The 16618-nt window shown below is 45.0% G+C and overlaps 1 protein-coding gene across 5 annotated transcripts in view; it reads left to right on the top strand.

Annotated features, from left to right (window-relative positions):
• The window catches only part of Ank3 (ankyrin 3), a 317856-nt gene that overhangs the window by 260179 nt on the left and 41059 nt on the right, over positions 1–16618 (top strand). For 3 of the 5 annotated variants that reach the window (XM_032888730.1, XM_032888733.1, XM_032888732.1), the window contains 7 exons: positions 6944–7155; positions 8764–8971; positions 10015–10111; positions 10668–10896; positions 11504–11629; positions 12663–12785; positions 14394–14475. In XM_032888730.1, the coding sequence (XP_032744621.1) occupies positions 6944–7155; positions 8764–8971; positions 10015–10111; positions 10668–10896; positions 11504–11629; positions 12663–12785; positions 14394–14475 (1077 nt within the window). Of the gene's footprint in view, positions 1–6943; positions 7156–8763; positions 8972–10014; positions 10112–10667; positions 10897–11503; positions 11630–12662; positions 12786–13215; positions 13243–14393; positions 14476–16618 lie in introns of all 5 variants that reach the window. The other 2 variants (XM_032888731.1, XM_032888729.1) reach the window with 1 other exon arrangement.

Raw genomic sequence — 16618 nt, 5'->3', positions numbered from 1 at the left:
CAGCATTAGCTTCCTTCGGGGTGCAGCACCTCAGAAGACAGTATGCCCAGCCCGGCAACTCCTAGGTTTAATGCATGTGGCGGGCACCTCATGGATGGTGTGTATCCTGAGGGCACTCTCCCTGATCCAGCCTTGAGATGGGATCACACTGATTGGATTTCTCCATAAATGTAGGGGTAACCGTTTAAAGGTTTAAAGAGAGATCATAGAGTAATTTTTCTGAAAACTGTTTTCAGAAATGGTTAAGTAGACTGGGCAGAAATTGAACCCAAGCACAGAACTCGTCATTGGTGAAACATTGAGGCCTGTGTATTTCTTTCCTTAGACTTCACACTCACACCAACCGCGTCACAAGCAGTTCCGGAGAGCAAAGGCACCAGACACGCACAGGTGCCAGGAGCAGAACACAGATCCCCCGGAAGAGCAGGAAGTGCTCTTAAACCCTGAGCCATCTCTCCAGCTCCTGGGCTCTGAAGTTTTAAGGCCAGGTCTAGGTTGAGAGTTCACTTAGACCTTCGTTACCAAGAATGGCAAGTCTAAGTAGGAGAAGCCGGCTTTCAGGCTCCAGTACAGGACGATAAAAATAAATAAATAAATAAACAAATAAACAAACAAACCATTTAAAAATCTCAAAGCATATAAATCCATCCTCCCCTGCCCCAATTGGCATTGTCAGTCTTATTAATGGTTTGGTTTAGCCATCTGACTCATGTATCGGATTCTTCATATCCGGAATACAAAGCTTTGAGAAGGGCTCTATGTTCTCTTGAGTTCTTAATTCCCTTGGCCACTCCCCAAACAATAATTTGAATTATCAACACATGGATGTAAAAGACCTCCCTACGTATTAGCAGCTGGGAACTAAGGCCTCTTAATTTTAAAAATCTTTTTAATTTTTTTTCGTGTGTGTGTGTGAATGTGGGCATGTCCATGGAGGTCAGGGGACAGTGTTGAGGAGTGGGTTCTGTCCTTACCCAATTGGTTCCATGGATGTCACTTGGGTCATTGAGCTTGTACCCACCCACTAAGCCATCTCGCTGGCCCTCAGAGCTCTTTATAAAAGTTCTTAAAGGAGCACACGATAGCGACTACTTCCTTGTGCCTGCATCTGAAGTGCGGCCTAAAGGCTTCTCTCTAGACGGGAAATCGTTTACACTTCTCTATCAACTCCCCGTTTCCTGGTTACCCCTTAAGCAACTGCTTAAGCCCTTCAGTGCCAGGCACTGCTTAGCTTAATGTGATTTCACAGTGGTTAGCTCGTCTTTTGTGAGGAGAAAAACCAAACATTTAGGGCAGAGTCAAAAGCATCGAGAGAAGCTACCCCGGGGTCAGTCGATGTGGCTGTAAGTCATGGCGTTGTGGAAGTAAGAGTCTGTTTTCTTCCCCTCTGTAGGATTCTCCCACCGCTGGGGCTTTGGTAGCCTGCTTTCTTTTTAATATAGTATTTTAATTAAGTCTTGAGAGTCTCATGCAGTTGCTCCCTCCAGTTCCTCCTAGATCTGCCCTCCCCTACTCCTTCCCCTCCCCTCCTCTCTCCTCCCCTCCCGCTCCCAACTTCATCCCTTAAACAACTCACAGAGCAGTTAGCTGTTTCCAAACATTCAGCTACCTCATTTTACTGTTGCTTGGCTCCTTAAGAACAATCCACAGCAAAATGTAGTTTTATTATCATAGCCATAATATATATATATATACACACACAATATATATATATATATATTTACTATTGTTACACATGTAGTAGACCATATTTTTAAGTAAATTTATTTATTTTATGTATATGTATAAAGACACCATCGCTGTCTTCAGACACACCGTAAGAAGGCATTGAACCCCATTATAGATGGATGTGAGCCACCATGTGCTTGCTGGGAATTGAACTCAGAACTCAGGGCTCTTAACCACTAAGCTATCTCTCCAACCCCAAGTTTTACTGTGTGTGTGTGTGTGTGTGTGTGTGTGTGTGTGTGTGTTGCACCCAAATACAGTGCCCACAGAACCCAGAAGAAGGCATCAGATACCACAGAGCTGGAGTTACAGGTCCTTGTGAGCCACCTGGTGAGGGTCCTAGAAACAGCACCCAGGTCCTCTGCATGAGCTGCAAATGCTCTTAACCAGCGCCATCTCTCCAGCCTCCTGCCTCTGTCCATTCTGTGGCACATCTTACAGTTTTCCTCTTCCTCTCTCTCTTTTAACCCCCTTACATGCCTAGGCAGATGGTTATATAAAAATGTGCTCAGTTGGTTGCTAGAAGGTAATGGGATTCTGCAGAATGATACATTGCTGTTGTAAAATTATAAAAAAAAAAAAAAAAAAAAAAGACTCTTTTTCCCCTCTAGATCCGGCACCACAGTGCCCCAAGGTATCTGCCAGATATCATGCCAGAAATACACATCCCAACTCCGTGGCAGCCCAGTGTCTCTGCCGCCACACACTCCCCCAAAGTCAAATCACCACAAGAAAGAACACACACCCCAATAACTCTGATCCAATTGATAAGATATAATCGCCCACCTAAACATACAAAGCCCTGGACACATCCATCCCTTAAGAACATTCATAACAACCTGTAAATACAGAGAGTGGAATCTAACGTCAGCCTCCATGTTCTCCCCGTGGCAGCTTCTTCGAAGCCTTCTCCAGTCTTCTGGTTCCAGTCTCCTCCTCCTCCCTCAAACTTTTCTCCCGCCCATCCTTCCTCCTCGTCCAATGACGGGCCCCGTTCTATCCTGTACCCACCCTCACCTGTATGACATCATCCTACAATACATTGTTACATTTTATCCTGTTGAGCTGAGAATTCCACCATGACGTGTATGCATGGCTGGTGGTCCCTCCCCTCCCTTGTCCTCCCTCCCCCACTTCCCATCCTTACTCTTGGGATCCCACCTTCACCTTCCTCTACACTGTCTAAGCATTGAGCAGCCTTCTCTTCAGTGGCTGCCCTTAGCTATTCCCTTTCTAACCCACTATATCACTAATTGTTTTGTTTTGTTTTGTTTTTACATTTCTCTTGACTTCTTGATTCTCTCGAGGAAACGCTGCACATATTTTAAACATACAAACACGATATAACCACACAAACATGATATAATCTGGTTACAAGGGGACTTGGAAAGATCTTGTTACTACACTCATCTGCTGTGTCCTGGAAATCAGTACTCAAGGCTGTGTATATGATCCTATTGAAAGATGGTGCCTAGGGGTCATGTATATTCCTGCTTGTCTGCAATTGTTCATGGCAGTTCATGAGATGACCAAATCCAGTGTTTCTCTAAGTTGAGGCTTATCTGCAAACTATCTGTTAATGTGTATGTTGATGGTCAATTGTCGTGCAGATTTTAACACGGTCAGGAGATCTGCTAAAAGCTTTACCATAAGGGGCGTACAATACAGGGCTCCTAAGGCCCCACCAACCCTTAAAATGTCAGAAGCTGTAGGACACTGAGCTTACGGAACCTCCTGTGAACATGTCTTGGCATGTGGAAGGTGATGGAGAATGATCAGGAGTTCCACCCCCTTCTTAGCTGCATAGCAAGTTCAAGTCCAACCTCGGCTAGATAAGACCCTATCTTAAGACCACAAACAGCCGGGCATGCTGGTACATTCCTTTAATTCCCTAGCCCCCAGCCCTCGGAAGACAGAGACAAGCAGATGTCTGTGAGTTCAAAGCCAGCTTGGTCAAGCAGATGTCTGTGAGTTCAAAGCCAGCTTGGTTTATATAGTGAACTGCAGGACAGCCAGGGCTATGCAGAGAGATACTGTCTCAAAAATAACAAAACCACAAAATGACAAATAAACCTAGAAGAAAAAAGAAGCAAAGACGAGCTCTCCATTAAGTGCACACGCACACATATGCTTGCTGTATGATACGTGCACACATTCAACTTAGATGGCGCGAATGCCTTTAAAGATGACGCCATAGCAATGTAAGCAGGTGGCCTGCCTTGCATAAAACAGGTCGCCCATTAGATCCCAGGATACAGCAGATTGTACATTAAATCCTTACCAATGTGTGCACATGTACCCAGCACATATGAATGCGCACGTATACATACATAAACACAGGCACACAAGCACACACGCACACACACACGTGTACACATCCCGGCATGCATGCACACACACACACACACACACACACACACACAGGTTGTGGGCAGTAATGCGCCCAAATCTCCCAAAATACGCCTCCCCAGTGGGTCCAGGATGCCCTTGAACACTCAGAAGGCACAGGTCTTTCCTACCGGAATTAGGAAAAACTCGGAGATCTTAAAGCCAGTTCATGATCATGGCAGTCTTCATGAACAGCTTGAGCCACTCTGTGGGACAACCCAAAGACAAATTGGTGACAAAGACAAAAGATCCCCATGGTGATAATGTGACATAGCCATTGGCACAGACGATCTGGTGGCCCCTGCACTTCTGCTGCCCCCACCCCCGACTCCCCGACTCCCTCTATCAGAGCAATTCCCACCCAAGTGGTGACTTTAATTCCTGCGCATGCCCAGTAACTAAGGATGTATATGGCGGGCCTTCTGTGAACACGTGATAGGTGAATGAATCCAGAGCTTTCTGCACACCCACAGGACTGTATAGCATGTGGCTGAGTGGCATGTCCTGTTGATGGCCATGTGGCTGTCCACACTCACCGTTCAAGCAATGAAGCTTTGCATGAGCCTATGGGGAAAAAACTATAAGAAAACAGGACTTCTAGGTCCAAGAAATTTCATTTTGAATGGAGGGTTCCCAATCATAGTCTCCTGAATTTGTCTATTTATTATTGTGGATGCTGTGGCACACGTGTGGTGTTAGAAGGACAACTTTCAGGAGCCGACTCTGTCCGTCCCTGACATTGGGTTTCCCAGCAAACACCTTTACCTGCTGAGCCATCTCATGGGCCCTCAGTAACATTCCCAAAAGATCTTTACCAATTAACACACACCCGCGATGGACAGGACACAGTTTCCTATAATGCTCTGATTCTACTAAGTAGGGTCTTCGGGTCGACAAGACGACTCGATGGTTAAAGCTACTTGTTGCTAAGCCTGATGACCTGAGTTCGATTCCACGTGGTGGAAAGAGAGAACCAACTCCCACAGTTGTTCTCTGAGTTCCACATACATTCACACACATGTTTAACATGTAAATAAATGAACATAATTAAAACGTACCTCCATTCAACCAGACTTTACATTTAAGTATGTTTTGGTGTGTGTGTGTGTGTGGGTGTGTGTGTGTGTGTGTGTGTGTGTTGTGTGTGTGTGTGTGTGTGTGAGAGAGAGAGAGAGAGAGAGAGAGAGAGAGAGAGAGAGAGAGAAGCTCACAGAGGTCAAACAAGCATGTCAGATCCTCCAGGCCCAGAGTTACAGGTAGTTGTGAGTTGCCCAACATGAGTGTTAGGAACTGGACTGGGACCCTCTGGAAGAGTAGAAAACACCTTTAACCACTGAGCCATCTCTCCAGCCCCACTTCAGATGGTTACTAAGGATTCTGGCTTTCTAGTTCAGGATAGCAAGGTTTGCCCTAACCAAAGCTATGGGTGCGCTCGCTGGTGCTCACCAAGATCCCAGTGTTTAAAGACATTTGTTCCTCCAAGTAGAATTTATTAGTAGATTTGCAGTATCTTTGCAAAGTTTGATATTTTGTGACCCCTATAGTTTTCTCTACATTAAAAATACATTTTTATATATCTTTATTATATAATCTACATATTTACATATTTACATTAATATAAAATATGTTATTTGTATAATATATATTTTTATTTACCATAGCTATTAAAGAGAAAGAAATCTGATTAGATTGGGAGTTAAACAAGGGACAAAAACCAAATATTGTGTGACCACACATGAATAGGAGGAAACGAAGTTGGTCTCATCCACATTGAGGCTTGAATGATGGAAAGGAGGGGGGGAGGAGGGAGAATAGGAGAGGAGGAAGAGTAGTGAGTAGGGGAGAGTGGTGAGTAGGGGAGAGTAGTGAGTAGGGGAGAGTAGGAGAGAGGTTGAGCATTAGGACAGAGTTACAGTAAACAGAGCAAAGCGTTCTGCTGTGATACCGCACAATGAAGTGGGTGACTGCAGATGACATGGTGTACTTACTGTACATTTCAAAAAGCTACGAGGAAAATTTTTGATTTTTTTTTTTACTAAAAAAATTTTTGAGAAGAGAGGAGGGGGTTGGGGATTTAGCTCAGTGGTAGAGCGCTTGCCTAGAAAGCTCAAGGCCCTGGGTTCGGTCCCCAGCTCTGGGGAAAAAAAAAAAATAAAATATAAAAAAAGAGAAGATACATATATGTGAACCAGTTCATGCATCAGAATACATAATGAGCTGAAATGTCTCATGGTACTTCATAAGTATGTTCAATTTGCATGGTTTTTTTTTTAAAGATTTATTTATTTCATGTATGCGAGCACACTGTAGCTGTCTTCAGACACCAGAAGAGGGCATCAGATCCCATTACAGATGGTTGTGAGCCACCATGTGGTTGCTGGGATTTGAACTCAGGACCTCTGGAAGAGCAGTCAGTGCTCTTAACCACTGAGCCATTTCTCTCTCCTCCAATTTGAATATTTTAGAATATAAAAATTACTTTCCAGGGCTAGGGGTTTGGCTTTGTTGTCAAAGTGCTTGATAGGTGTGCATGAAGCCCTGGGTTCAATCCTCAGCACCCCATAAAACTAGACCTCAGCACCCCATAAAACTAGACCTCAGCACCCCATAAAACTAGACGTGCAGGCCTGTAATCTTAGAAAATGGGAGGCAGCGCTGGAGGATCAGAAGTTACTTATCCTCGGCTATATAGCAAGTCTGAAGCCAGCCTGGGCTACATGAGACCTTGCGTCAGTGAACAGTTTTAAAGTTGTTTTCAGTCCCAGTAGTTACCAGGGTGCTCTGTGCAAAGGTACACGCTCACGACTTCTCAACCTCTCTCTTCTAGAACTTGACAGCCCAGAGGAGTTGGGCACAAAGCGCATCTGCAGAATCATCACGAAGGATTTCCCCCAGTATTTTGCTGTGGTTTCCCGGATTAAGCAGGAAAGCAACCAGATTGGTCCCGAAGGTGGGATTCTGAGCAGCACCACGGTCCCCCTCGTCCAGGCGTCTTTCCCAGAGGGTGCCTTAACCAAAAGGATCCGTGTGGGTCTCCAGGTACTAAGCATGTACTTTCCAAGTCCTCTGCGCATGTCACCGACCCAGGGGCAGCACATCTGTCTCTGGAAACATCCCAGACGTTCATCCTTAGTGATCTTGACAATTAGGCTGTTTGGGGGATTTTTACCTCATCTCAAATGCAAAGGGTAAAGTGTAAAGTCAGCTCACCGACCAGTCCGATGGAGTTCTGTGTTTTAGCAGTTTTCTGTTTAAGAGTCTCCATTGGGGCTGGGGAGGTGACTCGTTTGGTAAACGCCTTCTGAGCAGAGAACTGGGGGTTTGATCCCCTGCTCTCGTTTTTAAAAAAGCCAGGTGAGGTGGCATTCCCTGGGTATGAGGGAAGCTCTGACACAGGAGGATCCCAGGCAGTTCTGACAAACTGACAGCTCCATATTCCATGAAAGACCTTCTCTCAGAAAAGAAGGCAGAGGGCAGGAGGAAGACCCTTTGGGACCTCCAGCCTCTGCATACGAGTACATACAAGTACATACATGCACAGCCTCTGTTGGTTTTGTATAGGGCAGTACACTGGAGTTTGATCTATAACACGTTGCTTCTGCACGGAAACCTGTTCACTATCAGATTTAAGAACTTCATAGGGGTTGGGGATTTAGCTCAGCGGTAGAGCGCTTGCCTAGCAACCACAAGGCCCTGGGTTCGGTCCCCAGCTCTGAAAAAAAGAAAAAAAAAAAAAAAAAAAAAAGAACTTCATAAATGCTGGACTTTGTCCAAACCAGTTGGAACTTGTTTGAGTTCAGAGAGCAGACTGGAAAGCTTGGCAAAAATGGTCCTTGCATTCGCTCGTTTCAATTAGTTTAGTCTTTGACATTTGTTTCCCTTTATTGAATAGAATAAACTGAAAGCAATGAAACGATCGTTTTATTGTTAATATAGTAATAAAATACGGTAACTAAAAGTTGATCTGAGCATCAGCTTTTCTTGGTGAGGCTGGAATGTCATGTCAAGGGGTTGGGGGTGGGGGACATTGTGGGTGGTTGGTAAAACACTGAGATGCAGAACCCCGTGTGTCGGTGAGGTCCCCTTCCTGACTCCGGTGTTGAACCACTTCCCCTGACTCCAAAGACACAGTGGAATTGGTTGGACCTGGTTGACTAGAATCCATACGTTCTGGGTTATATATTGGTCCTTACCTCTGAGAGTATTTATTTATTTATCTATTTATTTTATTTTATTTATTGCACGTGGCAATTTTGTGAGTTTTTGTGGTACACTGATTGATTGATGGATTGATTGATTGATTGATGGATTGATTGATTGCACGAGATGATTTTGTGAGTCTTTGTGGTGCATATGCCGAGGTCGCCCCACTTTCTTTCTCTCTGCTCTGGGGTTTGGCTCCCTCTCCTTCCAGCAAGCTAGTAGGATCCATTCCCCTGAGGAAACCGTTCCCACTCTCCTGTATTTTCACTTCTCAGCCTTCGTGTTACAGTGAGAAAAATGGATAAAGACAGACATGAACTTTCTCATCAAGTGTCCTCCAACGATTCTCAATTAAAAACTACATCTTGATTCAAAATTAAAACGAAATAATAATAACAATAAAGTCTCCTTTTATTTAAGGTACTTTTCCCCTTTTGTCTATAGGCTCAGCCCGTGCCAGAGGAGACTGTGAAAAAGATCCTTGGAAACAAAGCAACGTTTAGCCCCATTGTCACGGTGGAGCCGAGGAGGAGGAAATTCCATAAGCCGATCACCATGACCATCCCAGTGCCCCCACCCTCAGGAGAAGGCGTGTCCAATGGGTACAAGGGGGACACCACGCCCAGCCTGCGACTCCTCTGCAGCATTACAGGTTTGTCCCTTCCCTGAGGGGACTCCTGTCTGTCAGCCCTGACGACTGCGCAGACACAGGGGAGAACAAGGAAGAAGTCCTGTATTTTCTTCCATCCTCTCCCCGGAAGAGTTTCCGTTAGGAACGGGGCTCCTGATATATCTGACGCTCAGGGCTGTTTCCTGACATTAGTGTCGTAGCAGGTCACCCCTGTTAATATCATGAGGTGATATCGACCCAGCTAGAGTGCTCAGGGGACTGTCCTGGCAACCGTGACAGGCAAATTGGCCCAACACACATACACCACAACACACATACAACATACACACCAGTGCAAACAGAACTTTAGAATGCAGACCTCCCTGGTTGGTCGCTGAGCTCACGTCAAAGATGAACAAAGTTTTCATCTTCCTGGACTTACTCTTCGATGTCCAGTTCCCCCGTCAATCCTAGAAAAGTGGTATTTCAGCCAGGGGCAAAATGAACAGCTTCTTAAACTTGATAATTTCCTACCCCACTTAAGGGGGGGAAGGCGATTTTAGAGACTAAGGAGATGGTTCAGTTGTAAACATGATCCCCTCCACACACTTGTCTGTAATCCCAGCACTGGGGGGCAGGGAGAAAGGCAGGCAGATCCCTGCACCTAGGTGGACCAGCCTAGTTAATGGTAGACATTGTTTCAAAAAATAATGTGGATGACGAAGGAAGATACCCAATGTCTTCCTCTGTACTACAAAGACATGCACACACACGCACGCACGCACGCCCCTGAAGCGACTAAGTCTTTACAGTGACACAGTGTAATGGTGATACACTTATCAAATTTACCCCAAATTCAAACCATCCCTTGTGATCCTGACAAAGAGAAAACAATTCGTGTATTTGTGAGTTCCGGCGAACCCCCAATTGGCAGAAGAGGGTGTATCGGAGTGCATTACCGCACTGCAGAACCGTTAGCCCTCTAGCTGCCACTTAGCGGCTGCCAGGACAGCAGCCTGGTGATGGGCAGTCAGTCAGCGGGGAGCTGCTTTGTGATAAACTCACCCTGTCTGTGCTCTTCCCAGGAGGGACCTCGCCGGCTCAGTGGGAAGACATCACAGGAACGACCCCGCTGACCTTCATAAAGGACTGTGTGTCTTTCACAACCAATGTTTCAGCCAGGTATGGAAGTGAAAGTTCAAGAGCACCATGGAATTCATTTTCTTACCTTTTGGGAAGTAAAAGATGTAGCTTTCAATAAAGCTACATAAATATATTATTTAATATATAATTAATATAATTTAAATTTTATTATTTAAGACATTTTATCTCATATATTTTATATATAAATATTTTTACATATATTTAATATTCTTTTTCATTTATGGGAAAGGACAGAAGATCATTAATTTTTTTAGGAAAATTATTACTGAGTAATACACTGCCTTTTGTTTGATACAGAGCAAATATCTTTGCCATTTAAATGAGCAAGTTTATAACGCTCAGTTTAGGCTCCATTAGACTCGGATGCTTTTCATCTTATTTCATGATTTGATTATTTTTTGATGTTGGGGATAAACATGCTAAAAACCATTTGCTCTCCCAGGCGGTCACATTCCCAGCCCCTGATATCCTGTAAGAACTTTTGGGTTTATTTTAGGACCTTTGTTCATGCTGTGTTTTTTCTTCTTCTGTTTGTTTTCCATTTTCACACTGTGTGCTGTTTTATTCTCCTCAGGTTCTGGCTGGCGGACTGCCATCAGGTGTTAGAAACCGTAGGGCTAGCCTCGCAGCTGTACAGAGAGTTGATATGCGTCCCCTACATGGCCAAGTTTGTTGTTTTTGCCAAAACAAATGACCCGGTGGAATCCTCCCTGAGGTGCTTCTGTATGACAGACGACAGAGTGGACAAAACCCTGGAGCAGCAGGAGAATTTCGAGGAGGTTGCCAGAAGCAAAGACATTGAGGTAACCTGGGCTACAAGAATGAGCATCTGTCTGTGCATTCCCCGGAGATGGGTTTATCTGAGGCTGTAGCAGCATACACTGTACAGAAGTGTCACGGGCACTCGTGTTTTATCTTAAAACTTTGAAATGGCTTCATCCTCAAACGATTTAAAAGCTTTGAACTCACCTCAGCTGATTAGGAGATAATGGTAGGAGCCTAAACTACTCTCCACTGTCCTGGGGCTGGCTGAATGCTTTTATTTTTGAGGTCACTTTCCCCACACAGGACCATAATTTTCCTTTTCCAGACCCCAGAGGTCATGTGAGTATTGGACAGCCAAAACAGAAAGATCTCAGCCTACGTAAGGCAGTGTTGTGAGGCATTTTCTCTGACATGCTTAGAATTGCTGGGAGAGGAAGCTAATCCTGTTGCATGCATGTTGGTTATAATAGCTACTGATCATGGCTGCCAGATGGCGAGCGCTCAGACATACTTTCAAAGCAAACGACCCCACAGTTGTCACTTCCTCAATGCTATGTCAGACTTTGAGGCTAATTTGACTTAAAACTCTCACCATCTTTCTAGGTCAAGTTAACATTAAATTGTGCATTTCTTTTACTCTGGAAGGTTCTGGAAGGAAAGCCCATCTACGTTGATTGCTATGGAAACCTGGCTCCTCTGACCAAAGGAGGGCAGCAGCTTGTTTTTAACTTCTATTCTTTCAAAGAAAACAGACTGCCATTTTCCATCAAGGTAAATTCCCTTTAACACAGGCTCTGCATGTTTGTCTTTCAAAAGTCCCAAGAGAACCAACCTTTTAAAAAAACAATGTATTCCGTTTGAATTATCCCGCCAAATATGACTTAGAGAGCAAGGTCAGATTCTGTTGTAATTCCAACAGGGTGAATTTTCAAGCTAGTGAAGATTTAACATTGGCAAAGGAACATTCACATTTATACACACACACACACACACACACACACACGCACATTTGCATGCATATATATAAAAATGTGTGTGTATATATATACATATATATAAATGTATATACACACGCATACATATATGCATTGTTTAAATTTAAGGAAATGGAACCCAGCATAGTAGCCTATGTCTTTTATCCCAACCCTGGAGGAGGCGGAGGCAGACCAGTCTTTGTGAGTTTAATGCCAACCTGCTCTACACAGTGAATTCTGGGCCAATCCAAGTCTGTATAGTGAGATCTTGTCTCAGAATATACCAAAATATAATAATTCTTTTTAGGGAAGTGTTTATAAAGTAAAACGACCCAGAGCAGGATGGACCACGTTTAGTTACCTTGGATTTCCGTTTCCTCGGGGAGTTCAGGCTCGCTCAAGGGGCCCTCTTCCCCATCTTTTGCTGTTCTGTGTTTCAAACACTGAAGCGCTGAGAAATTAAATTAGTGGGAAGACAGAAAATGCACATAGCCTAGAATAGCTTGCCATGTGAAACTAGGCGAGTGGCCATCCTTATTGGTTAAACCCAGAATGTCTTGTCACGTGAGACAAGCAAGCGGCCACCCCATTGGTTAAGCCCAGAATGTCTTGTCACGTGAGACAAGTGAGCGGCCATCCTTATTGGTTAAGGCCAGAAAGGTTTGTCACGTGAGATAAGTGAGTAGCCGTCCTATTGGTTAAGCCAGGAGCTGTGCTTCTGCTCTTTGCCAGGTTCATCCTGGATTCCCATCCTTCTATGATCGCTTGATAAATCCCTGCAGGATGAGAACCAGTCTCTGTGTAACCATCAGCTATCCAAACTCTTCTAGGTTAGAGACACCAGCCAAGAGCCCTGCGGCCGTCTGTCTTTCCTGAAGGAGCCGAAAACAACAAAGGGATTACCCCAAACGGCTGTTTGCAACTTAAATATTACTCTACCGGCGCATAAAAAGGTATCTTTTAAAATGGTTTGTTTCCACTTCACCCCTGGTCTCGGGGCAGTGGGCCCTGGGTATGTAATTAAGGAATGCTTTGTGACACTCCGAAAGCCCCCAAAACTCGAGTCGTGTTAGTCTCTGTGTGTAGTTGCCGTCCTGTTGCTATGGTGTCCTGTTCCTATGAGTCTGTATGATGGCATCCTCTGTGGATTGCTTCTGCTGGTAGTCCGTAGATCTTTATGCTTCCGAATGATCGTCACGCATTAATTTGCCTTGGGTGTATGGTCCGTGCTGCTGTTTTTACTGGGCTCTCTTGCTTTTGCTTTGCTTTCTAAATCAGCTTGCCTTGTGTGCTCCTACTCAGTCCTTCTCATATCCTGACACTGTTTTCCCTGCTGTCCATTATAATATTCCTTGTCTCTGCAATGCATCTTGGGACCAAAAGGAGACAGAGTCAGATCAAGATGATGAGGTAATATGAACACTTCTGTTCTTATTCTATCCAAGGTAGACTAGATACTGGATATGCGTGGAAAAGCTTGCAGCGGGCTCAGGTGTGGGAACAGCCAAAATGACCTCGTGCGTCTTAGCGGATCCTGAGGTGGAGTTAGCTTTCTTGAACGTGGCTCACTCTTCCTCGCTGTGCATGAACGGGTGCTTCAGCGCATTCTGCAAAAGCGATAGCGAGTGAAAAGACCTGGAGCTGCTCACGCATTTTTAAACATGACAGATCGCCATGCAGCGAATTAATATTGTTTCCCCGGGCGAATTTTACTCTCCACTGCCTTCTGCCCATTTTATCCTGTCACTTGTAACTCAAGACCTTGGTTATCATATGGAATTGTGTTGTACAAATCAACTATGTCTTACGTATGTAAAAATATTTTCTAACCGACTGTGGATAGACATTTTGCCATTCTGGCTAAAGAATTTGTCTTGGCCATTTTAAAAAAGGATTTTCTTTTTTAAACTATGTGTATATGTGTTTATGTGTGGGTGTGCATACACGAGTGTAGTGCCTGTGGAAGCCAGGAGAGGACATCACACACACACACACACAGACGCACGCACGCACGCATGCACGCACGAGATTGTAAGCTGTGTTTTAAAGAGTACCATTGTTCAGTTTTACAAGAGTTTTTCCCTGTTACCTCCACATATTCCTGTAATTGGATTTTTTTAAAAGCCCATGTGCCAATAATAGTGGCCATTCAAGTCTCACAACGGCCAACAAGACCATCTACCTGTTTTTAGTCTCCTCATCTCTGCTACGTGCCTGTCCCCGGTCCCCACAATGGCTATTAGAATGATGCTTTCTGTACCTCGTAGTGAGCGTGCTCTGTGATATGTGTGTGTGCTTTCAAGGTAACGAACCGGGGGAGGGTGGGGAGGGACTCACCTTGCGCCCTCTGAAGTCCTGTGTAGTCTGCTGTGTGTGTACCTCAACCTGCCGAGGTGCGGTCATGTGGTTGAGAGTTCAGGGTGGGATTGGGTAGAAGCCCAAGGGGGTAATAGAGGGCCTAAGGCTGGACAGGACATGGCCATCCCATCCAGTGAAATGTATCAGGGCATAAAGGTGTCACGGAGGAGGTGGAAACACTGTCTTCTCTCCTTCCTTTTCAGGCTGAGAAGGCAGACAGACGCCAGAGCTTCACATCCCTAGCCTTACGTAAGCGCTACAGCTACTTGACTGAGCCCAGCATGAGTGAGTTTCCTGACACGTCCACTAATCCGGGTCAATGTTTTAGAAGAAGAGACATTTTTTCTATACACTCTAAATTATGATGTGGTTTGGAAAATAAACACCGTGAACCAATTGCCTACAGAGAAATTTCATAAGCCTATTATGAAATTTTAAGGTGCCACAGATCGGAGGCACAGATCCTCCAGGTCAAAGCTGCAAGGGATTCTAATCTTGAAGTTAGTCACGAACTCGTTTTTATTTATAAACGGTTTTGTCTTTGTATTTCTTTTCCCCCTATGAAAGCATCGATTTGACTTGGTGATTGTTAATGTGCTCAGAGATAAACACTGGTGTTCCTTTGAATGTGTGCTCAAAAGGGAAGGTGTGTATTTACTTGTGTCTATTTGTGGTGGCACGGGTGATGGCTAAGTGTCATCTGTTCTCTTACGAGACCTAGACCATGGGCTACTCCTTCCGGTGGTTTTCCTTCTGTAAGGCTCGTGTTCTAACTTCTGAGGATAATACTAGTTGATGGCCTTCTACCTCACCCCCCCCCTCCTGCCTTCTGCTGAAAATGTCATTTCTAAGGCTGTTCTTGGACTATTCTGGGAGAGCTCCTTGGTCCTAGTGGTCGAGTTTACTCATAAACGGCTCGAAAGTGCTAGGGACTGGCTCAGCAGTTATAAGTCCATTTGGTCACATTGTCTTTCTCTACCTTTTCCTCCTGGGTGGTCACAGTGTGCAGCCCATGGTCACCATAGTCCTGGAGGTAGTCCTAGCCTCAAGGGGGACCATGACTACAGAATGCGGGTGCCCAGATTCATCAACACCGGGTCCTGCCACTCTAACTAGCAGAGAACTGTAACTTTAAAAAAAAAATTGAGATGAAAACCCTTCGTCATCGGTCATGGGCTCCTAGATATTCACATTTCCGTTCCCAGAGGCTTGGGGATGTAACAGTAGGAATTGGAATGCTGGCCTCTCCCTCTTCTTCTAGGTTCTGTGGGCCAGCATGCCTGTGACACAGTGGAAAATGGCTTCACTGGGTGTCACAGTGCACTTGACTCTTATGTCTGTTAGGGAAGTTTTTGTATTCAGATTCCAAACGTGGAATAGAAGAGAAACGTAGATAGAAAGCCTGTCGTGTTCTTGAACATTCCCTTAGACCTGATTTTTCTGCTCCGGCAGACACAGCTCTATTCTTCCAGAAGCATCTGTCAGAAACTCCTTCTTGTGACAGAGAATGGGGAAGCACAGCTTGCCTGTAGCCAGTTGGTTTTTCAGTCAAGTCAATGGGGTTTAACTCTGGGCTGTGCTTTTCTTTTGAGATAGTCGCTGGAAGTTCCTGGGTGGTGGTCTTGGCTTTGGACAAGTAGTTTTAGTTGAGGAGACTACATTAGGTCAGAGACAGGCAGGTTTCCCTAACTCTGTCCCCAGGGTGTCGGTCATCTGGAACACCTGAGATACAAGCCCTGCATGTCCTGGGTGAGTTTGCCTTGCACGCACACAAGTGTGGCTCTCTGGCTTGTGACCTAGGTCTGTTCAGTTTACCTTTGATGTTTTTGGGAGAGGAAAGGGTTTTGGTTTTGGTTTGCTTCTTGTCTGTTTTGTGCCAGGGGACATGGAGAACTGGAACAGAAGGGTGAGAAAGGACTAAGAGAAAAGACTGCAAGGGAAAGGTTCCAGCCTCTGGAGGTGTTAAATCCTAAATGAATTACACTTTCCCCCAAGTCCTTCTTCCCGGGGTGTTGTTAACTGATAGACCAACCAGAATCGGCCATGCTCACAGAGGATTTCATGAAGTGGGTGTCACTAAAACATAAAATATACAGCCATGTGGTAATTCGGTGGCTCTTTCAACGTTATAAACCATAGAAGTACTTCAAAAGAACGTCTCTCAGGGCCTGCAGTGAGGTCAGTGATTACTGCGCTTGCGATGGCCTGAGTTCAGGTCCCAGGACTCACATCAGACAGCTCACCACAGCCCATGACTCCAGCTCCAGGGCATCTAACACCCTCTTCTGCACTCAGGCCATTGAATCTAAAGAATCACCAAGCCGCCACATGTCTACGGTGTGACCGTCCCCACAGGTCAAGCACTAGGTCATGGATAGTAATGGCCAGATGGGGTTGTGCCCTTGTGAGTGAGGTTCCCTTAGCCCTT

This window comes from Rattus rattus, chromosome 18, assembly GCF_011064425.1.
Source record: "Rattus rattus isolate New Zealand chromosome 18, Rrattus_CSIRO_v1, whole genome shotgun sequence".
Lineage (NCBI taxonomy): Eukaryota > Metazoa > Chordata > Mammalia > Rodentia > Muridae > Rattus > Rattus rattus.
The sequence above is the reverse complement of the archived record's forward strand: the minus strand, read 5'-3'. Positions and strand labels throughout refer to the sequence as shown.